The 24,610-nt window shown below is 40.9% G+C and overlaps 1 protein-coding gene across 1 annotated transcript in view; it reads left to right on the forward strand.

Annotated features, from left to right (window-relative positions):
* The window catches only part of TAF3 (TATA-box binding protein associated factor 3), a 110,651-nt gene extending 92,975 nt beyond the window's left edge, over nt 1-17,676 (forward strand). The window contains exons 5-7 of the mRNA XM_072360489.1: nt 12,334-12,589; nt 16,086-16,192; nt 16,952-17,676. Coding sequence (XP_072216590.1) covers nt 12,334-12,589; nt 16,086-16,192; nt 16,952-17,066 — 478 coding nt within the window. The 3' untranslated portion in view covers nt 17,067-17,676. The remainder of the gene's footprint in view (nt 1-12,333; nt 12,590-16,085; nt 16,193-16,951) is intronic.
* The last annotated feature ends 6,934 nt before the right edge of the window (nt 17,677-24,610 follow it).

Below are 24,610 nucleotides of genomic sequence, written 5' to 3' on the forward strand. Positions count from 1 at the left end.
ATAACAAAAAATGTTACAGTTCAGTGTTTTTTGGGAGGGTTTTAACTGTGCAGTAAAACAAGAAGAAAGTAGATTATAATCAAAGCATTTCCATCTTAGTTGTAAACAATTACAGCAATACTTGCATGGATGCCACATTAGAAGAAATTTACTGGATTCCATTCTAATGCAATTAGAGCTAATTTTGTTCTTTAAATGAATAAAGGGTCAGCTAGTAAATCTAGTTTATCTCAAGTCCAGGCTTCAATAAATTGTTTTATTTAATTTGTTGTAAAAGATCTTATCCTTAATGGGCCAAACTCTTATTAGTTTGCTTGGGTTCTAAAATATTTATGACCACCTTTTTAGATATGATTTGAACGATATGTTGGAAGGGTTTTTCACTGTTTTTTTCCACTCTAGTGTTATCAGGGTAGAAGATTGCTAACTGAGTTAGTATAGGAAGGAACTGGAGATGCTATCTTTTTTTTAAGAAAAAAAAAATTAAAAGCACAAAGCTGCTATCGTTGTTTCAATTTCAAATCATCTGCAGATGATGAGCAGAATTCTTTTATTCAGTTGCATCATGATTTCTTTTTGTCTAATTATTTTTCCTAAGCACAAATCATTTCGTACACCTAACTTTTAAAAGCTTTCACGCACACAGGTTTCATACACGTAAGTTTTTAAAAGGCATATCTATTGCTGGGGTGCTGGCATCTCAGTTACTGCCACAGTTGACGTAAACTTGAGCAAAAATATGTATGTAATTTGTGATACTTCAGATAAATTCTACATTTAAATACAATTTTTAAGTAAAAACACATGACTTCTGACAATACCAGGCCACAAAGCAGGGTGCCATTCGTTAGTCATTGTTTCAGTGCTTCTGTGCCTTTATATATATATATATATATACGTACATACAAATGCCTGTGTGTGTGTATGTATATATATGCATTTATATAGAGAGGGAAGTGTATGCATATATGTGTTTGTGAAACCAAGTTTCTGAACTTAATGCTAAAATATCAGGCTTTTCCTCCAGACACTTGCTGCATTGTATCATAGCTCTGCAATCAGCAGAGAACCTGGAAAGCAGACATGAACAGGGAGAAGACAGGTATTTTAACAGTGTTTAACTCACAAATCAGGCCTGCTGCTCTAAATAAAGTGTCCCTTGTCTTGCCTATTTTTAATGTCAGCATATATACAACCTACTCCAAAAAATTGCACACACACTGAGATGTGTGTGTCTATAACAATGTGTATTAAATAATTTGCAGACTTTAAAATAAAATCCTAAAGGGAAAAAGAGAGAGAAGCTTTTTTTCCATATATTGAATTGACTCCACCAAAGATTTTTATCACTTGCTAGGACTGGATCAGTCCAAGGCCTAACTTAGGTACTTTGGGAGGCTCCCTCAATGGCATAATATTCCCATAACAAAAATGCCACCAATGTCACCAGCTGACATCCTTCGTAGAACATCTGAAAGCCAAGTGTCAATATAGACCAAATGGTTTTGTGAGCACAGGATATGATCCCTCTGTGTGATATTAGTGACCCAGAAGTATTCTTTGGGAACCAAAGGGAAGCCTGTCCTGTCGTATTGTGTTCTGTTACACTGAGTTTCTGTAATTGAACCATCTGAGGACCTCCACCACAATAAGGTTCAAAAGTAATACATAATTTTCTAAGTTGGCAAAACGATACGTGTCTGACAAAGTAGGAGCCTGAAGGGAAATGCAGCTTGAGAAAATGGCATGATGATGCTGATGTCATAACCCTACTTGAAACACAGCTGGATTGCTGGAGGTGCTTGTTTTTCATATGTTGGTGGCTTGGGTCATTGTTACTGCTTGCTCAAGAATTGATTATTTTAAGTGAAGCCATGGTTGAGCAACAAAATTCCAGTGAAGCAATTCTTCATTCATTCTTTTTGGAATCATGTAAAACTTTACCAGCTCACCTACAGCAGAGTGCCACCAACTTTGTTATAGGGTAACGTTATCCTAAAACACCTGCCTAAAATATGCATCTCCTATCTGCAGCAATTTTAATTTGCAGAAGAATTAAATCATAGAATGGCTTGGTTTCGAAGAGACCTTGACAGTCATCTAGTTCCAACATCCCTGCCATACACAGGGTTGTCATTGAGCTCCAAGTTCTCTAGAGATTAAATTCTAGGGGGAACACCGCACACATACGTGTACAAAATCAGACTTCAAAAAAAGGTAAGTTGGACCAAAGGAAGAGAGAAGAGATATTAGCAGTTCCATGGATACTTTTAGTGAGCTGGTTAATGACAAGCAATTAGGCAAGGACTATGTTGGTATTCCCCAGAGTTTGCTAGGGCTCTGTAGTTACTGCAGAAATACAAACATGCTTTTTTGTGTCAAAACACTCTGGGAGATGTGAAAAAAAAGCTGGATATCTAAGATATGACTTTGCTCTTAGCTTCAATTAAACCAGAATTCTGCCATATGTAGTTTTTAAGAATACATCTGATTTGTACAGTATCGTCTTTGGTGGATGCTCATGAGCTTCCATTTTTAATGAGGTTGTTCTCTTTTGGATGAACAAGGCCTTATGAAAAAACAAACCACCTTTTGAACACCAGGTGCTATTCAGTAGAAAGCCATTCAGATATTGATAATTTAGATTACTGTCTTCGTGGTGTTTGCCCACAGTAGCTGAATAATGGGGTCCATTAAACTCCCTTTGTAGATGTATCCAAATAGTTTGCTTCTAGCTTTGGCTCCCAATGTGTGGCTAGAGAGGAAAGGATTGGCTTTTTATTGACTTGTCAAGCCGTAGGTTTGCATTACCAGCCAAGTAGCTCATGACCCATTCCATTTATTTCACTGTTTTGTGGTGGGGAAACAGGTAAAGGAATCCTGCTGGAAGCCCCTCCTTCCGCACGTTTTTATGAATAAGAGCAGTGTTTGTAGCAATTAAGGCACCGTGACCAAATCCTCCAAAAGATGTAATGCAAGCAGCATGGGGCTATTGTGGGACACAGCTGTGGGCGGTGTTGGTTACCCTGCAAGACGCTGCTTATTCAACAGAAAGCTCTGAAGGAGAACTTACTGCAGAATTAAATAGGAGGGAAGAAGTGATACTTCAGAGAGAAAAATGTAGAAGGGTGAACTACTGTTTGGGAAAACTTAACAATAGAGTCCAGGCAGCGAAAAGTCTCTTGTTTATTGCAGTACTAATTGCAGTCCCAATTATTTTACAATTCAGCACTAAGCAGTGAAAGACTGAGTTAACTGTGTTAACAGAACTAACACTCTGAGTGCCAACACAGCTTTTGCTGCAAGGTGGAACAGAGTGTGTAATGGTTAAATCATTTTGATATGATCAATAGACCACCTAAGTGAGCAGTCAGAGTGATGACAAATGATCTCGCTCCTCTCCAAGAGATGTTCTTTAGGAATTCCAGTGATCTTTGCAGCTCTCATAAATCTTTGGACGTGTGTGTTTGTGTGTGTGTATACAGACACGCATTTTTCTGTTCTATAATTGTTAAATTATAAGAGCTGGAGGACTGGTTTTTCAGTGCCTTTTTAAATTCTGGATGGATTTTAATGGAGATATTCTTCTGGGTATGATTCATATCCTTTTTCTGATCGTTCTGTTTGAGTGTAACATATTGGCCCCAATCCTGCAGTGAAATCCCCATGTGTGGTCTTGCATCCATCCAAAAGTCCTGCTCACTGCATTGGGGGTTCCCCAGCCTCTCCTTTGCTGCAGGATTGCAACTTTTAAATGAAAAACAAAAACAACAGTGAAGGCTATATCCCTTTTACCAAAAGAAACAACCAGTTTATATTTCTGAAGTTGATCTAGAATAGTCTTTTTCTTCTTTGAGCGTGAGTTGTTTCCAACATCAGATTTAGTCCTTAGATGTTTCCTTTTTCCTTTTTTTTTTTTTTTTTCTAATTACAGAAGCCACCCCAACTAATTATTCATTCAGCTGATGGTAGATGGTAGGCTGCAGCAAATAAATTATTTTCATTTTGCTGCTGGCCACGTCGAGTGGTGAATTCAGAAGTGAATCCTTAAAAAGGCTTGAGTCATTAGGAAGCAAAAACAACTTACTCGGAGTTTCTTTGCTTTTTCTGCTTATTACTCAAGAATAAAGAAAAATGTATGCTGTATACCTCAATTAAAGAAAAAGATGTTTCAAGCAAGTTTAGACACATAAGCGAATTGCTTGTGTAAAGGTACCCTTATAAAACACAACATAAATCGATCAAATGTGTGTGAATGAACGGAAGGTCAATGGGCATTTGTTAAAAAATAGGCTTTTCCTGGATTGAAGGTTTCCACAGGAGCCAAATGCTGTTTTGTTATTGTCTTTATTAGAGTTGCTTTTTTTATATTGAAGCTTTCACACAAAACTGAGTAGACTATATCGGCTAAAAAATATGTATTTTAGTTCCCAAAAGCTGAACATGGGCAGGTGGTCCATGGAGAAAGTACCTTCCATAGATGCAAGAGTAGATGCTCCTACTTGAGTTTAGTAGAGCTGTTCTCTGAGCAGCTGAGTTGTAACTGTACAGTGCCTGCAAGGTAACAAGTTAGAAATTACCATAGTAGAGCTTTCTGTGCCTATTGATGGCATAGTTTTCTAGTAGTTAATGAAATTTCATATTCTACCCTGGTTCCCATTGAAGAGGATAGATGTACAAGTAATTTATAAGCTTTATCTAGATCATACGTTCCATAATGTTTCCCAGAATAAATGACAAGAAAGGGCAGTTTGAGTGAAAATGTCAGAGAAAGTTTGCAAAGTGCTCGCTGGAATGAGCATATTTTACCAGCTTCTGGTTTTGCTGTTGAGAACTCAGCACAAGGGGGTGATGCTTGGTGGTTTTCCCGTCAAAGATCTGAGCAGCTTGTTATGATAAGAGAGTAAAGAAGATGAGAGATACCAAGACACCACACTACCAGCTCCATTTTGTTTTGTCAGACTGATGATGAACCACCCAGAGCTGTAAATCAGGATGGTGAGAAGAATAGGAGGGAGATGTGGGAGTCATTTGCAGAAAGGTATTTGTGGTTTTGGGGAGAGAGAGCCTGGTGTAACAGATACAGAGGATGGAGGCCAAGGACAGAACTCTGTTTCACTTAAAGTAATGGAAAAATAAACAGTAGAAAACCTGTAATTCAATTTCAAGAGTGCAAATGTCCATAAACCAAAAGAGATAAAGTCAGCTGGACTGAAGACCTAATGGATTCAGAAGTGGTAATGTCTGCCTATGGAAAGGGAAGGCTTGCAGGAAATGAATACATTTATCAGTAACTTCTTCAAAATGTGTTTTGGGAATAAGCATCTTAACCTCTAGGAGAAAAGGACTGTTAGCAAAGAGGTTACATCTTCAAAGCAAAAGAATGTGGGGGTGAAGTCAGGCTTGCAGTAAGTCAAGCTGAATTAAATGTTGCAAGGGATATTGAGCAAATAGGAAAAGAAGGGAGAGCCATGGAAATGAAGACAGAGGGGAGGTGAACGATAATGCAAGTATGAGCCAAGAACAGAATCACAGAATATCCCAAGTTGGAAGGGACCCACAAAGTTTATCAAGTCCAACTCCTGGCTCCATTCAGGACCACCCATGATTCAGACCCTGTGTCTGAGAGTGTTGTCCAAACACTCCTTGAACGCCGGCAGCTTGGGGCCATGCCCATTGCCCTGGGGAGCCTGTTCCAGCATCTTCAGTCCTATGTTCATTCTCCCCTAAACTGAGAACTGGGACAAGAGGAATAGTGGCAGTAGATCGACAATGGTGAAGGTTAACTTTAATAGATTAAGAAGTGAAATGTAGGGATTTTTGCACACTGATGTAAAAAAAAAAAGGGGGGGGGGGGAAATAATCTTCCTTCTAAGTCACAAAATAGCTGGCTTGTGAATTTACAGACTAGGGGACAAGTAATTCAGATGTATTTTAAAAATTATTGTTGGTTACATCTGTTTTAATAAGTAATATAAAAGAGAAAGAAATGCTGAAGAAGAAAAGAAAGGGAAAGTGTTCTAGGTGCCTGCCCAAGCAGTACAATTAATGACAAGTTTTGAAGGAAGAGCAGTTTAAAAGCTTGGAAATAAATGGGACAAAACACAAACTGAAAGTAAACTGTGCTAAGCCAACTTGATATTAATATTTGATAAAACAACTGATTTTCTAGCTTAGCATGGTCCCTTTGGCAGTCCTCCTGCAACTGGGAAGGGATGACTTCTTTTGCCATGCATCTCAGCACCAAGAGTGACTGCCTCCACCTCCTAGTCTTGGAGTACGTGAGGAAGTAGTTGCTGAGTGCTTGATCAAATCACATCCCCTCCAAGGGAAAGTCTCAGCTACAGTGGAGAAGAGTCACTGATGTCAATTTTTGTCAATGAGGTTGAAGGACCACATCAGTACAGCTGAGGTCCTGATGGTTGTCTAGAAAGAGCTGGGAAGGGAAAAAAATCTTTTTTAATTCAATAAAGGAAGAAATGCTGTTGAGGTGTTGTATCTGAAGAGCACCAAAAGAAATGTCAGCCAGAACTAAAGAGCTGGTCAGTAGGTATATCACTACAGTAGGTGAATTAAGTGGGTGAGGGATCATTAGTTGACTGTTGTACAACGACAGTTACCAATGAGATGCAAGCGTGACCATAGGATGCATTGCAAGTGGTAATTTTAGCTGAGATAGTGGAAGTGTGTCAGCTGTCACACGAGAGCCTGTTGATAATTGATCTAAAATGTTATATTCAGTTCTTGAACACTGCTTGTGTTCAGAAACAGTGAGTTGTAGAGTACAGATGTAAAGGGGAGCACTCTTAGGGTGAGCGTGGGGCTCCTGTGTTATGATAGGATTGGAGAACAACTTTGTGTGTTTTGTCTAGCATGTGAAGAGGGGATATGATTGCTGGCTACAAGTACATCAGGCAAATAAACATTTTGGAGGGAGAAAGCTATTTAAGTAAAGAATAATGTTGGCACAAAAACAAATTGGAATTAATTGGCTATGAATGGAGGCTGGAAATTAAAAGAGGTTTCTGTGCCACCAGAGCAGGGAGATCCTGAAACAGGGTAATAGTGGGGACAAAAAGATTAACTGGTTTTAAGATGAGGCTCAGTAAACTTGTGAATGGGATTAGGTGACACGCTGCCTCTGAAATTACTAGATTCATTTGTCCAGGAAGGGGTGTTTGCAGGGTTTTGCAGTAGTGTTGAAATGAAGAATGAGCTCCATGGGCGCCATCAAAGCCCTGTATACTTACACAGACCCTCTGCCACCTACATTAGGCCAGATGAAGTCCACATAAATGGGTGGTGTTTGAAATACGTGTTCTCTTTGATAGAGAAGAATGTAACATTGCAAGCAATTAATCACATAAAAATACGTTTTTATTAGTATTTCAAGGTTACATATTGAAGTCTTTCCACTTGCAAAATTGCTAGAGGCTTGGCTGGAGGTTTGATGCATTTTGGCACTCTGCAAGCACGCGAGCTGGTCATAGCGCATATTTGTGGAGCTTCTATTTGCCAATACGACTTGTTTGCACAGAATAAAATATTCAGCAGGGCATAAGAGAGATAAAAACTAAATTTCCCTTTCTAAGAGTAATATGGGAATTAGCTTACATTACAGAGCTTAAATTACACCGATTCTCCTCCAGGGTTGGAATAAAATTTTCAAAATCACCTCTAATCTGTGAGGAATCTAAACCATATGGAAATGTTCCTAATTCCCTTGGGTGTTTTTGACACTTTTACCCATAGGTCTTAGAGTATTTCGTATATTTTTTTCCTAGTGGAACTATCTCAGTTACGAGTGTGAGATTTCTCAGTAATCCAAATAGTGACGTCACCTCACTTTCTCGCATTGAGGAACCTGTATCAATAAGGAAATATCAACACTAATAGATAAAAATAACGTGAGTGGCAGTTGTGCTAGATATAATTGCTTTGGTATAGTTGGTGGTGATGTTTTCCTGCATACAAAAGACCCTTAGCTCCTGCTCCTTGCTTTAAAATGGGTCCTGGTTTTGGAAAACAATTAGAGCTTTAGAAATGCTGTTCCTCTTCTAGGCAAAGCCTGTGCAATTCTGGACCATACCTTTCTCAATACTGCTATGGCATATTTCTTGGAGCCTATCACCCATAGCAATCATTCAGCTCTGTGGCTCATATCCTATTTTTGAAAAGCCATTTCCTTTCGATGCACATGTCTTTTCCCTCTGTTTATGTGAAGCAGTCAATGGGGCTTTCAGCCATAAGGGTCAAAATGAAATCAAATAAATTACTTCCAAAGATAGGAAACTATTTCACACCTTGGAGCCTCATTTTGCTCCAGATGTAGCATGTTACAGCTCATGCCAGTTAGAAGCGATTATAAGCTGACTGACCTGTCATGACACAAAGATCTCAGTAGAGATCTTGTGAGCCAACACAGTTTTCTTACCACTTGGGTTTGGATCTGTCTTATGTGAACAGAGTGATTGCCCTGGAGTAATGACGAAAATGGGATTTCATTAACTCTGCCATTGTTAAGAGGTTTACTTTAAACTTGTTATCAACACATGTGTTCAATTATAAATACACTGAGGTTCTGTAAGAAATACAGTCCTGTTAGTATTTAAGGAGAAATCCAGTGAGAATTTGGGTTGGACACAACCAGATACACAGTATTTACATTAATTCTTTTTTTTTTTCTTCTTTTTAAGGGAGTGGTAGCCTTTACTTATGATTTATGGAGGCTCTTGTTACCACATCTATTCCAAGGGTTTTCTCACACCTCTTCATTCTAAGGGAACTATTTTGATTCAAAAACAGCTTTGATTTTTATCTTTCAGTGCAGAATATGCATGTGATACATTGCCAGGCAAGCAGCATGCAGAGAAGTGTAATTCTGATCTTGGGACTCCAAGTGTGTAGGTGGTGATTGGTGTTCGTTTGTGTTTGATTACCACGAAAAATTATGAATCCAGCCTTGGTTTTAGAGATTTTGGACCTTGAACTATGAGGAGGGGAGAGAGGAGGGATATTTTCATCTCACTTAATATTGTACTTCCAGACTTGTAACGCAAAAGCTTTGATTTTGGAAGCACATTTGGAAGGAATGCAATGATTTGGAAAAGCATGTTTGGGATATGTTTTGTTATATTCCTATATAGCAATATTGGTATGGTGATGTCCAGATGTGCAGTTTAAATGCTAGCATGGACCTCAGTAGCAGTAGCACTGAAGCTTCTCTGTAGTGAGTACCGCCTACCTGCAGCGTGCTCTGTGCCTCACTGTTCTTGTCTGTAAAACAGATCTCATAAATCTTGCCATCATTTACATACTGTTTTGATATCAGGTTTCTCTCCAAGTCTGAAGTAACATTAATTATTAGTCGTGGGACTGCTATTTCCCTTTGATTTCTTCCCACCTCTCTGTTGCTGTGTTTGCAAGCCCCTTTTTCAGGAAGGAGGACAGGCCCAACCACCCTCTCTGAGATTACCCCATCACCTCTAATAGTGTAGCACAAAGCCATTCATTTCTCCACTCTGGAGTCTTAAGTCTCAGAACTTTATTAGCCCAAGGGAGTGGTAGGGCCAAGCGTGCTCCAAAATGCCGATCTCCCGTTTTGATAACTGAGTTCTAAAAATCAAGATAAACAAGCTGCCCTATATACTGAACATGTCTTAATTGCATGCTTCAAGCAAGCCAGCCAATCAATGAGTATGTGTCACCCACTAATGAATATTTGTAGTTTTTGAAGATTTCATTTGTGATGTTCCCTGCAGTTTCTGCAGCCATTATCAGAGTGGCTTTCGAAGACCCTGTTCAGGAGGAGAACCTGGCTTTATCTGACCGGGAAACTCTATAATTTAATTTAATACTTAAGTTGGGCATGGTCAGTCTTATTCAAATTGTATTAGCTAATTCTTCTCTTAAACTGTTTACATTGTGTGTAAACTTGTGTTTAAAATTCTTTTAGCTAATATATTTCCTAGTCCAGACTAGGGAAGGGTTGACTCCCCAAAGAACTCATAGCAGGACTTTGTTTACTTAGAGCAGGATAGAAATGGGGGCAGGAGAAATAATAATATTTGAATCTATACAGATGGCTTTGACTAAGGCCAAATAGATTGTTCCTCATCTCTCCCCTCCCTTATTAATACCAAGATATATTTTTTTTATTAAGAGGTGGTTTGCAAGTCACAAATTGACTTTGCAGGCCATGGGAACGTTGCTCACCCTCAAGGTCTTAGACATTCGGCTTTGGGAACAGTGAACAACAGAAGGTACCAAAGAACTGGAGTATGAGTCAGCAGTGTGCCCTGGCAGCTCAGAGGGCTGTTAGGGGAAGGTTCTGCACCAAAGGGTGGTGGGAATAGAACAGGATGTCCTGGGCAGCAGTCGTGGCACCAATCAGAGTTCAAGGAGCAATTGGACAGTGCTCTCATACGCAGGGTTTGAATTTTGGATGGTCCTGTCTGGAGTCATAAGTTGTACTCAGTGATATGTGTGGATGCCTTCCAATTTCGGTTATTCAGAGATTTTATGCATCAGAGCCAAAGTGCCCAGTCTGTCAGGAGCCCCAGTGAGCCAAATGCTAAGATTTTCATTGATCCAGAAGTTCATCATAGATATCCAAGAGCCAAAGAGAAAACTTTCCTGGTGGGAGAAAAGTGACTTTTCCAATGTTCTCCACTAGTAGGAGAAGGTTTGCTGGTGTTGATGTATGGTTGCTCCTAGGATGACGTGACAGTGGGACCTCTTCCCTTCTGTGAGTTACATACAGTGAGTTAGGAGTGCTGTATTTTGACTCAGTGTGTTACTGACACATGTGCAAAACCTGAGCTCCTAAATCAGATATCTGAAACAACAGTAGAACATCAAGTGGTATGTATGTCCTCAGTGTAGCACATGGCCAGGAAAATCATCTAATGGCTTTTAGATTCTGCTCCTCTCTGTGTTTCTAAACTTGCTAAGTTTTGTTTTTCTTCTAAAAGTCACTTACATGAGGTCTCAGAATGTTGATGAGTTGATAAAGTTGGCAGACTAATCAAGAATCCCAAACCCACTGCTCTGTTTTCTCTTTCTCTTTCCTAAAGTCTTCCATCGTTCTAATTTAGTAGTGCAAGTAGCCTATTTGGGGAGAAAACACTATTATTTCAGCCAAGCCTTAAATACGGAGTAGTTCCAACTTTTTTCTGAATTGATGACTTGGATTATTGACTTGAAAGTCTCTTATCCTATCAATACTGCCTTTTGAATATCCTAAGAGAGCTGCAGTAAATTCTGAAGTTGCCTGTAAAATTCCTACCAGCAGTGGAGGTTGGCTTTTCTCCCCTGGTTCTCAGGAGTGGTTCCAACTTGATTTTCGTCATTGTTTTCCTCTTTCCTTCTTTTTTTTTTTGTCTTTCTTAGATGTCCTCCTCTCTGGAATGTGTAACCTTTCTTTAATTTTCCTTCTTCCTCTAGTCCCTTACACAAATTAATTGTACTCCCACAGTTACCATTCAAATGTAAATAAGTTAAATGATTTACCAAAATGTGGTAAAAACAAATAGTCCCATCCAGTGTTTTGTTTGGGGTTTTTCTGTTTTGTTTTCTAAAACGTCCTTTTGCTTCTCACTGCGTTTCTAGTCCAGGGTCTTATAGTAAAGGGCCTCGTCTGTTAAAATGTGTGCACGTCAATAACACTATATACTAACATTCGTTAATAAATATTGGGTCCTCCATGCATCCCCATTCCTGAGCAAGATTATTCTATACTTTGTATTTACTAGAGCTACATCCTGTCTACTTCAGCTACTCGAGTAAGTAGCAATATTTTAACTGCAGAGTGTATAGTGTGCGTCATTTATTTGTCCTGACTAGATCTACTGCTGATTGCGTAAACATTTGAGGAAAGAAATACCAAACTAGCAAATATTTGCAGAACCCCCTAATGTAGAATCTTAAGAGGATGATACCGTCTCGCAGTTTGAAGATTAAAATCAGTGCTGTTCACAGCTGATTAACTTTCCTTTCTAATATTTCCCACAAATTGAGCTAATGTAATAAAACTTAACGAAACAAGGTTTAGTAAAGCCACAGAGGATATTTATGTGACAGCGGGCTATAGAGTGGTTCAGGCTGTCCTGGCACTCACTTTGTAATAGCTCTGTACTTCATCCTGTCCTGTAGTCAGGATCTGTGGATGGATGTGGCAATAAGAGCGGTCCTTGTGTTTGGTTGAAACAGCCTCTTTGCTGACTTAAAGGTGATGTGAATTAGCTGTACTATATTTTCTTTATATCTACCCAGTGATCGACCATTGCCTGCTTTCCCATCAACCCTTAACGATCCCCATTTTTGGTCCTACAGAGTCATCAGCAAAGTGGTACCAGCCCCAGAGGCCAAACCCGCTACTCCTGTGAGCCGACCCAAGACACCTCCACCCGTGCCATCACCGGTACCAGCTCCTGTGCACGTCACCCCTCCTCCAGCTCCAGCTCCTGCTCCTCCACAGCCTACAGTCTCACCTGCTCTACTTCCACCAGCGTCCCCAGCTGTCTCTGCAGCCGGAGGCTCCAAAGCACCCGTTAGGAGCGTAGTGACTGAGACCGTCAGTACTTACGTGGTAGGTGGCACGTGCTGTGATGTGCTGTTTCAGTGGCATTCATCTCCTGAACTGTTGAGCTTCATGGTGACTCATCAAACTGATGGCACTGGACTTGTGATATTACTGTCTGCTCTGGCCCTTGCTTCCACACTCTTGTTTAGAAGGGTTAATAGTTAAAACACTATTACTTGGGCTGATTTTTTTCTGTATTCCCAGCCCAGCATTTACATTAATTCCAACAAGTCCAGTTGTATCCCACTTACAATTTTCACCTAGAGCATGTATTTTTGGAGATAACTTTCTTTATAGATACTTTCATAGCCCTGAATTGAAACCTCAAATGTCAAACTCGCCATAGATTTTGCTGTCAGGCAGAAGAATCTGACTTAGCCCTCATTGAAATGTGCAGAGCGCACTGTTCTCTATCCTGCTTTCTCCAACATACAGAAACCTCACATTTGTGCATCTGAGTTTGCAGACATTTGCTCTGAACTTGACCTCTCTTTGGCACCATTAAAACTTCTTAATTACTCCACACAGAATGGCTTAGGTTGGAAGGGGCCTTAAAGCCAATTCAGTTCCAACCCCCCTGCCATGGATGGAGTTACTGCCCACTAGATCAGGCTGCCTAGGGCCCCATCCTAGTCTCCCTTCCAACTTGATAAAGGGGCTACATTGAGCATGGACACACCTCTGGGCAGGGCTAAGACTGTTCTGCTATGGAAAATTTCTACTCTAGATGCAGTGTAAGGTGGTAGTCCTGCCATTTCTAATCACCGAAGAGCAGCAGATACCACCAACAATAGCGGCAGTGTTGTAATTCTCCCTGCCCTGGCTAAGTTCCAGCTTGGATGGTGACACCTTGCTTATCTATAGCTGGTACCAGTTTAAAGCTCACACCATTTAAAACACCTGAAACTTGCTTTTATTACAGAGCTTTCTGTACTTCAGTTGCAATGTGTGCATGATTTTTTCTTTTTCTTTTTCTTTTTCTTTTTTTTTTTCCTCTCTCCTTCCTGTTTTTATAATGATTCTTAGTGTAAATCTACCCTGCTGTTTCTAATGGAGAAGGTGCTCTTCCCTGCTTGACTTAAACTGCTGTATCATGTTACTGGTCTCTATTTAAACAGCTGCTACATTTCACTCCAGAGTTGGTTACAGTATTCGACTACCTCGCATAGGCTGTGCATATCTTTGGGATGAAGGATATGCATCCTCACCTCCTTTATCACAGCATAAGTGCGATGTCACCCTTACTTGTTACAGTAGTGTCCAGAAGCTTTGCAATTCACTCTAGGAGAGAAACATTTTCTAAATATTGGTACTACATCCAGTTTTCCCCAGTGAGTGTTGGAGGCAAGTAATTTAGAGGTGATGAGTGTTTAAGGAAGGAAAGCCTGTAACTTTTCCTAAGGCCAGTGTTTCAGTGGTAACGCTCTTAGTGCCTTAGGGAGAGTTTGGAGAATTCTATTCAGTAGGCTCTGGGTTATTTGGTTTTTCTTTTGCAGTTGAAACCAGGGCTTTACTGTGTTGGGATTTAAGTACCTTTGCAGGCAGAGAGACTCCTGATGTGAGAAGTTTCTAAGTTAAAAAATTGGAAGAGAGGTTGGGAAAAAGAAAAAAAAAAAAAAAGAAGAAGAATTAATAAACTTAAATAGCTTCTCCTGTGGAGGGAAATCAAGACATAGAATGATGAAACAGCTTTCCCAGGGTCACATGGGAAAGCTCTTCTAGAGATAGGATTGGAGCCACTTTGACAGAGGAACACAACTCCCTTCCGCAGGGAAGGACAGAAGGACGATGTTAGAATTAAAATATATGATGTGGGGTTTCCTTGAAGGATAGTATCTCAGTAAATGCGTTCTGATCGTTAACTCTAAGTGGTTTGTACTAAAATAGCATTCAGCAGTCACATACTGTCCCTTCTTCCACAACCCATTAAGGAAAAAGAAGTTAGGCAATATTTTGACATCCTCATTCAGCAGCCCAAGTTCTCGTTTAACAAATCCAGATAGGTTGCAGTGGATGTAGAACACCCTGCCCCTCTCCAACCCATGATCTTCCAAAAGCCTGAGGTTGCATTCTGCAGAAAAGCATCCCCTTAGAAAATTAAGTTTGGGAAAGTTAGAAAGTCCATATTCTGGTGGAGCAACATCAGGCAGCACTGTCTAACACTGGCAGCACCCAGGTGGGGCACCTGCCCAACATCAGCATCCACAAATGAAGAGTAGATGGTGTAGATAGGAATGATCAATGCAGTGAGCTTTAAAATTCAGTCTGTTGTATGACATTGCCTGCTGCACATTGCTGTTAGAAAGGGATTGTTTCCCTGCTTAATATTCCTGGGCTTTGTATTTTCAAGTTTGAGATCACAAAAAAATTCAGGGCTTTAAGAGGAGTCAGTCAAGAGTGATGTGTTGGTTGCAGCTTTGGTATATTCCTATCGATTTTTCTGGCAGTGGTGTAAGATGTACAGACCACCATGTATTGGCTTTTTTTTTTTTTCCTTCCCCTAAGAGCATTTGGGGATTTTTATCTACTGCTTTCTAATACCACGTTTGTAAGCTCTGCAGATAGCAAAAAGTTATTGTCTTAGATATGTGTAACTGCACTAATGCACAAAAGCTGAGAGCAAAATGGTTCATATTTTTGAGGTTCGGCTATAATGTGCAAATCTCCATGAAGAAATGATGAAATCAGGGTAATGCTGCAGACATTTTGTACTTCATAATGTTATTCTGCACTCCTTGGAATGGACTTTATGATGTTTTTCATGTACGTAGAACAAAACAAAACAATTAAAGCGTTTGAAACTTAAAAACAAATACAGCTTTAGCAGGATATAAATGTTAACTTTTTATATATAATTCTCAATATGATAAATCCAATGTGCGGCCGTCTAATACTGTAAATGATCTGCCTCTCTTGTTTCATTTACCCTTTAGTAAATGGTACCGTGGCATAAATGTCATAAGGGGAATGGAAAGTTACTCAGTAACAACTTTTTTTATATCCTGATCTTATCAGCTAGTTGAGTTGAAGACTTTGGCTAATAAGTAATAAAGCAATATATACACATGGCACTGTATATGTTACATGCATATAAGACTGTTATCTCACACAAGAGCCATTCTTGCCATTAACAGGGTAGAATTTTAAAAGTCTTCTGGTAGTGGTAGTATAGACAGAGAAGGAATTGTGTCACTAAGCCCTGTCTGCTATATGTGAATGACTGTGCATAGGTCGGGTGGTATAACTGGCTTTGCTGGTTTACAGGACAATGCAGGAAAAATGCATGCTTTGGTTGTCCAGTGCAGGATAAGAAAAATCAATTAAAACATAATTCTGAACACATGCAACAAGAGAATTCATACGTAAGGATAGTGAGCATTGAAAAGCTTTGTTGGATAAACAACAAACTGCTTTCTTTCTTTCTTTTTTTCTTTCTTTGAAGATTGATTTTGCTGCCTGCTTAGCCCTGAAAACCAACTAACTTTCCTTTTCTTTGCATCAGATCCGAGATGAATGGGGTAACCAGATCTGGTTCTGTCCTGGCTGTAACAAGCCAGATGATGGCAGTCCAATGATAGGTTGTGATGACTGCGATGATTGGTATCACTGGTAAGTTGTTCTCATCCATCCTGTTCTGCCGTTCCCTTGCAGATTGTGGCTGTATTATTAAAACCTTTTTTGTTGTTGTTGTTGTTGTTCGTGAGGCTGGGAGTATTTGAATGGCTTTGCTGTGTCCAATTTAATCCTCTGGGAGATACTTTTATCTCTGTTTCTCTGGAATCTGAAAAAGCAGATTTTAAACTGTGAAGGAGCGTTACTTTAATTAATGGGAATTGGTGATAACAGTTTGTTTTTGAAAGGACCAGGAAATATTGCTGATTCCAGTAATTCTGTGAGAAGTGCAGGACTGTGAGCACGGCGTATACAGATAGACATTTCAAATTGTGGAGCATTGTATGAGCAGTAATATAAACGTCAGCTCTCATAAATGGTTTGAGGGAATTAATCACTTCTCAGGCATTTTGTTAACAGCTACGTAAAATCATAAGGGTTTTTTTGTTTGTTTTTTGCAGATGTGTTAAATAAGCATTTGAAATTCTTTTAAATCTACCAGGTTTTGTCATGTTTTCTGTTAAAGTGATTTCTTACCGGAGGGTCCTTTCAACACATTTTTGTTTTGCTTCAAAGCAAGTTTTTTTTTGCATTTATTCTAGATCATAATATTCATCAGTGTGATGATAATTGCTAGAGTAACTGGGGGGACATGTAGAAGGCCAGATCCCATCTCTCTCACTGAAAGGTTTGATTTATTTGGGTAGTAAATAGAAATAACATTAAGACGACACGGTGTTTTCCTGTCCTCCGCAGGCCTTGCGTCGGAATTACGGCTGCACCCCCAGAAGAGATGCAATGGTTCTGCTCCAAGTGTGCCAACAAGAAAAAGGATAAAAAACACAAGAAAAGGAAGCACAGAGCACACTGAAGACTTGGCCGTGGGTTGAAGTCGTGCGGTCGCTTCAGCGCTTCTGCCCTGACTCCGTCGCAGAGGGATGCGGTGTGCTCGCGTCTCACCCTCCGTCACCGGGTGTTATGGGTTTGACTCTGGAGTGAATTGGGGGCAAGGATCTGTTGTCCGTTTGGGGGCTGTTGAGTTTCTCAGGCTGTGTGAGCCCAGGGGGGTGGATTTGGATACATTCTGATGCTGTCTTTCACCTACGGAGGGCCGTTTTTGCACAGAGCGGTGTGAGGACTTTGGTAGTTAATGGCACCGCTCCTGTGGCTCGGCAGCAACAAAGACGAATGTTGTAAATACAGATAGCTGTCCTTTCTTGATTTGTTTTTTATTCCTCTGAAACCTTTGCAGTGAGGTGCTGAGAGGAGAAGAAAATGTAAATTGCAGTTAGTTGTAAACCTAGAAGACCTTCTGGAATGATTTCTTTAGTCTGGGTACAGTTCAGCCTCTACTCCTGCTGAGCCAGATAATCATAACGTGGAAATAAAAAGTGGCTGGTAAATATTTTTGTGACAAGAATATAAGAAGCTTTTTTCCCTTGATTTTTAGTACTAACATAAAATAAACACATTCAAGCTTTTGTGATATATCTTCTATTTTTTAAAAAGAAAAGTTTATATTGTGTCAGTTTTGTTGTTTTGTTTTTTTTTTCTCCCGTGTGAATTTATTTCGGTGGACCTGTAATATATTTTATACTTTGGTTTTGGTTGTTTTTTAGTCTCCGTCTGTGTGCCGTTTCATTGCTTGTACATTTCACAGGTGCATAAAGCCACCTCCCATTGAAAGAGTTTCACACGTGTAAATACCTGATATTTATAAAGTACCTTTTTATTTTTTAGGGCATGAGGATTTTTATTTTTGTTTGCCTCAGAAGACAAACCTAGCAGCTATTAAAAGCCTGTGTGACACACGCTTGTCCTTGTGGCTTTAAGGGATTGGCGAGATCTGCCCCAGTGGTGCGCGCACGAGAAGTCAACCAGCACCATAATTAGGCCTTGATTCAGATACTTAAACATGTGGTAACTTCTTAAGAAGTGAGTAATCCTATTGCCTTCAAGGAGACTGTTCCCACACTTAGTTATACATGTGCTTAAATGCCTTCTGAATTGAGGGCTTAGGCCAGGGGCTCTGCACTTTTAATGGTAGCTCCAGTGTGTTAATCTGTAGCTGGAGCTCAGCTTTTTTGTGCGTGTGTGGGTTTTTTTTTCCTTTTTTTTTTTTTTAACAAGTGGTGTTGAGTTTGCCAAAATGGCCAGGCTTGCGTTGGGGTGGAGGACGTGCCAGCTGCCATTAAGACCAAGAGACACGTTGCTCTGCTTTGTGCGTCCCCTTGGAAAGATAAGTAGAGTGAATATGAGCTGTCTTTTAAATGAGGGCAAAAATCACAGAGAGAGAGAAAAAGGAACACACAACAGTATTAGACATTGTGGGTCTCAGAGCTAAGCAAAATATAAGAATAAATCAAGAAAAAGAAAACAGAATAGAGATCCGTTGTTTCTGATGCCATAGAGAGCATTTAGACTTGATTTATTTGGGGATATTTATACTTCAGACTGTACAATGAGAAGCATCTGAGGTTTGAGCATACGGCCCTTTAACCTGTTGCACGGATATTAAGGGTTATTTTTTAAATGCATCAAAATTGATATTAATGAGAACGAATTAGTCATGTTTTTAAACATCCCGGTCTAGTTAGGGAAATGAGTCTTTGCTGATAGAACTGTTAAATTGCAAATCGGTGGAGATATGGATGAAATTGGTTTATTAAAAGTGCACTGTTACCTTCTTTGTTCGATGCCACTTCATTTATATTCTGTCCCCGGTAATTACCAGTCCGTGTGTTAGTCAAGAAAGTTCTTGGGTTTGCTATCTTTTGTTTGGAATTGTTGAATGTTTCAAACCTGATTCTTGTTTTTCTCCACGTGTAATACGCAGACATACAAAATATGCAGTCTTTGGTCATTTCTGGTTGCAATAATAAAGAACTAGCTTTTGGTAAGTTGTTTATCCATTTCCTCCTCCGCTCAGTTAATCACAACTTCTCACATTTAACCAACTGAATTATTCAAGGCCGCGTGGAAGAAGGGCAGAACTTGTACCATTCCTACCGTGGGACAGAGATCTCTGTGACCACGCATTTCTGCTGCCTGCCAGCTTGGTTTCCTACCCAGGGTTTTATGATTTCATAAATGACCTCGGTGGTAATAAAACCAAAGAATCATTTTCAGGAGGCTTGTGTGGCTCATGGGATTAGTAACAGGAGAAGGGGCCTTTCACCTCCGGGTCATCGCTTCGGAGCAACCTCGGTCAGCAGCCGTGAAGAGCCTGACTCCCCTTTCACTTTACGCTGGTGTAGACCAGGAATTAGGGGGGCATAAAAGAGCAATTGGCTTCCAAAAATGGTTGTCCTGTGAGCACGGGGTGGGTATGGACCTTCTTTCCTCAGGAAAAAGAATTAAAATAAAACAAAATAAAAGACTGAAGTCTTTGCATTTGCTTCCATAATCTCATGGCTTGTTATTTCCTTTGTATTTTTATAAGCTCTGACAGAATCAGGGCTGTTCCATTTGTTTGTTCATTTTACATTCAGGTGTTTTTAGTCCTCCGAGTCCGGTTGTGATTTAGATGTTGGCCTACAGCACCCTCCTCCAGTGAGAGGGTGACACTTAGGGTGGTCAGGGGTTGCTTTGCTCATTGCTCTGCATGGAAGAGCATCAGGGGTCTGCCTGCTTTCCCTGTCTGGGAGAGTGGCTCTGTGATGGATGCGAGCACTGCCTCTGGAAAGCGTCTCTTTCCACAGCCAGTTGGAAGTTTATGAACAAAACTGTTCAAAAAGGTTTAAGAAGTGGAGAATTAGGAATTTCAATGAGGAGGCAACTCACTGTCATGGTGTTCATAAAAAGCGAAGGCAGGTGCAACAATCCCCTTTACCAGTGCGTGGAATGGAGTGGTTCTAAGTGACACGATGCGTATTGGTAGGAAATACTCCAGAAAACAGTGCAAAAGCTATTCCGTGAGAAAAGCTTGTTGAATCCTGCCTTTACTGTAGGGCCAGATTTCTATCTGGAGTCAGTTGGGAGTCAGTTGGAGTTGTGTCAGCTTACAGCAGCTGAGCTGCTCCCCGCTCGCGCTCTGCCAGCTTCAGGGATAGGGAGCAGCTACATCTATCAGGAAACAGCTCTTTTTCTTATTATTATTATCCTGGCTAGTTTTTAAGTCTTCCTTAGAGCAGCCTATACCTGCAGGTTGCTGGAGAAAGCAGCAATGCCACGTCCTCACTGCCCAATGTCGTTTTCCTTGAGCAAATCACTGCTAATGAGTGTTTTCCCCCCGGATTAAAAAAAAAGAAAGTCTATGATGTTAATACGGAGACAGGAAGCAGAAAACCCAGAAATGGAAATATATATGAATATATATATATATATTGACTACAGATTTTATTGGAGGGCAGAGATATAAATGCAGAACATCCATCCCTGGAGTAATGGAGATGCACTTTTCTGGAGATAATCTTCCTTCGGGGCTGTATGTCGTGCTCAAAGCATCATTTCTCTGCTTGACAAGTTGTTTCTCTTCTGAAGGTGTCCGCAGCTCAGTACAGTGAGGATCTTTATGCTCCGCAACTGATTTGTGATGTCCTGGAAGAGGAAAAAAAGAAGTAAAAAATAAAACAACGAATCAGAGGGTATCAGAGCCTGCTGACTTTGTCTGGGCTTTCCAGAGATAAAATATAGTGTATTACTTCACTGTATCACCTAAACCTTCTTTGTTCTCCTTTCAATAGGACGATTAAACAAAGACCTACTAACCAAATTAAAGTATAAAATGAACGCTGAGATATGGAAACCTTGCCAGGAAGAATGTTAATGAATGAAGTTCACTAAAGGCGTGCTGGCTAAGTTTTCAATACAAATAGTTTTATGGCCAATCTCTTTAGATCATAGCAGTTTTCTTTAGAAGTTTAAGTCTCGAAAGTAGATGAGTTTCCTTCGCCAAAGAATGAGTTAGATAATGCTCTGAATAAACTCCCTCTTCACAGTCTTGTCAGTCATGCTATTTAGGAATCTCTCCCTTTCTCTTGGGCCCTCTTGGATCAGCTCTAACCTAAAAAGTAGAAAGCTGCTATTAATCCCTGTGTGCAGGATGGCAGAGGACACCGTAACGGGAGATTTGTGGTCAGCAAGCGACTCCTACTTGGCCGATGCAAGCCGAAGTGTTTAAATGCCAGCTATTGCAGCCATTCACTGAGACGTGTGGCCAATTCTTACCATTTAAACCAATAAAACATCAACTGAACCCATGATAGACGGAAGATCTTCCACACATATTTTTTTAAGCAGAGAGAGGGAGCTTTTCTAGTGAGTAAACAGTTCCTTGTTTTGGAAAGGGAAGGGAAGGGAAGGGAAGGGAAGGGAAGGGAAGGGAAGGGAAGGGAAGGGAAGGGAAGGGAAGGGAAGGGAAGGGAAGGGAAGGGAAGGGAAGGGAAGGGAAGGGAAGGGAAGGGAAGGGAAGGGAAGGGAAGGGAAGGGAAGGGAAGGGAAGGGAAGGGAAGGGAAGGGAAGGGAAGGGAAGGGAAGGGAAGGGAAGGGAAGGGAATGAGAGGAGAGGAGAGGAGAGGAGAGGAGAGGAGAGGAGAGGAGAGGAGAGGAGAGGAGAGGAGAGGAGAGGAGAGGAGAGGAGAGGAGAGGAGAGGAGAGGAGAGGAGAGGAGAGGAGAGGAGAGGAGAGGAGAGGAGAGGAGAGGAGAGGAGAGGAGAGGAGAGGAGAGTAATTTAAAACAAACAAACAAACACCTGAAGAAGTGTAGATTTAATAATCTGCCAGGAGCGGGAATGTGTTTCATAAATGAGAAACTCTTTTCCCTTGATTCCTCCCTCAACCTGAGTGGTTTTGACACCCAACCATGACGCAGGATTTCTGACACCCATCATTTCTTACCATAGGACTCGTTTGGCAGGATGCCACCTGCCCATGCCCTGATATCCCCTGTGGCCCCCAAGGTGGACACTGCTGCATGCAGGAGAGCTTTGGGACTGGGCAGTATTTGCTGTAACATCTGAAAATCTGTCATTCAGGTTATGTGTGAGTCAGCTCAGGTAACACCACTGCATATTTATTTTCCTTATGCAGAAGCAAATTAAGAAATAGGGGCAGGAAGTTGTGTGCAATTGCTCGTTTTTAATTGAGATGTCATCTACAGTACTTATTAGAATGAGTGCTGTAAGAATAGTCATATTAGGTGTACACATCTGCTAAGACGTTCTCTGCATAATAGCCATTGCATGAATTCAAAGGGAGAAATACACTCTTGTTATTAAGAAACTCAGCTCTGGCATAGCTTTGTTGGAGGGTTTGGGCACAGGATCTGTGCATGTCCAAGTTTCTATCCACAGTAGGATTATGTTTCCTGCTCTGCAGCTCAGCTTCAGCCCTGGACCAAGCCTTATGTGAAGCTTGTAAAGAGAGACCAGAGATTCCCATGGGTAAAATCACCCATCTCTCTGTTAATACCCAGTGCTCACAACATCAGGGCTATTTGGAGCTTCTTCCATGCAAGATCTGTCCTTGGACCTGCTCCTCGGTAGAACCTTTCTCTGCATTTGTGTTTTCGTTGGTATTTAAGTACTGAAAACCATCTACTGCACTACTGAACCAGACAGGTCCCTCAGCTTTGCATTTTGTAACCAACCTTCTTCCAATCAGTTTTCCAACACAAATCCATCCCTCTCCTCACTGGCTGACGTGGAGCCTGACCAGCCTCACATCAAAGCCTTATTTTCATTAATCATGAAGATTAGAAAAGACAACTAAGATCATCTAGTCCAATGGTCAACCCACCCCCACCATGAGCACTACACCATGTCCCTTAGTGCCACATTTACCCTTTTGCTTGAACACATCCAGATACAGCAAGTCCTTCACTTCCCTGGGCAACCTGTTCCAATGCCTCACCCATTGCCTTTTGTCTATTACTGGCCCTTTTTTGCTTCCAGGGTTATCTGGTAGGATTTATCTGAGAAACAGCTTTTTGGTTAAAGTTACTTTGGGGACACCAAAATCTACCTCTCATAATTGATACAATAGCCGCCTTCTCTGGGCTTTGTGGGCTGTGAAATGCCTGAGTTAGAGCTTGGAGCTGGCATGTATTAAGATGCTGAGAATGAAGTGATGCTGTTGTTCTCTGTATTTTCTGCAAAGACAGATGCTCAGTCAACCCCAAAATCCATTTTTTTTTTCTACCTCAGTATCTATAACCCAGCTCGGCCATCGACTCTTAGTGCTTCCTGCTCTCTAAAAGGCTGGATTTGTAGCATCATACCTCTTCAAACCTCCCAGTTGCTAATGGCCAAATGCTGCATTTCTTTGGTTTCAGAGTTGCTTTGGGCTGATGAAAAAAAAAAATAATAATAATTCCACAGAGAATATTCACCATTTTTATGCTGAGGATACTAGAGGTGTTATATTGGACACATGAGATGCTATTTAGGGAATTTAACAATAAGTTGTACAAAGTCTCAAGCTGAAGCAGCGAGTGTCCTTCAGAGATGTGATCTGCGGAGGCCAGAAGGATGGGTAAGTTCTACTCAGTGATTCCAGATGCTCTTAAGATCAACTATTTTGCTATCCTGAAAATTATGCACATGAATAGTGGATGGCAAGAAGGACATGAGCCAGCAATGTGTCCTTGCAGCCCAGAAAGCCAACCAACTGTATTCTGATGTACACCTAAGATCGTGGATTTATTTTGTCAACATGGCTTCAGAAACTCTTATTCCAAAAATTAGATTATTTTCTCCCAAATGAATCTAATCAGCGTGGGCTATTTTAAATGTCTTGGGGGCTTGGATGGAAAAAAAGGGTGGAGAGCAGCACAGAGAGTGAAATGTGATGAGCAACTGAGAAAAGGCACAGTTGAGTAAAAGCATTTGTCCAGCTTAGGAACTGCTCAGGAGCAGATCTTCACCTCTCATCACTTGCATTACAGGTCTGAGTCCATCGTTTCCCACTGCATGTCCAACTTGTCTCTGTGCCCAGCATCTTTGGAAAAAGAATTAATTCCTCAGAGCAGGTGCAGCTTGTAATGCCTTGCAAACACCTCCAAGGGCAGATGTGCTATTACTAACGATGATTAGGCCCAAGGTGAGCTTTTGGCAAGTATCAAATCCTCCTTTCAAGCTGAGGAGTTCCCACTACTAGAGAGTAACGCTATGGTCTACTTAAGTTTTGTAAGCCGTTAATGAGTCACTCGATATCAGCCGGATCAGTTTGCTTACATGGAAAGGGCTCTTATTTCTCCTGGTGGCGTTGACTTCAGCGTGTAGAGCAGGGCAGCGCCGAGCTCCAGTGACTGATCCTTCCTACACTCAGTTGCACAAGGGTACAGCGGTGCGATGGGCTCATCTCAGATTCCTTCAGGAGGTGGTGACAGAGCTCCACCTTAATGAGTTCATCGCCCTGCCAACATTCTTCCCACACCCAGGTGCCCGTGTTGGCAAGGCCACACTCTACCAGCTT

This window comes from Excalfactoria chinensis, chromosome 1, assembly GCF_039878825.1.
Source record: "Excalfactoria chinensis isolate bCotChi1 chromosome 1, bCotChi1.hap2, whole genome shotgun sequence".
Lineage (NCBI taxonomy): Eukaryota > Metazoa > Chordata > Aves > Galliformes > Phasianidae > Excalfactoria > Excalfactoria chinensis.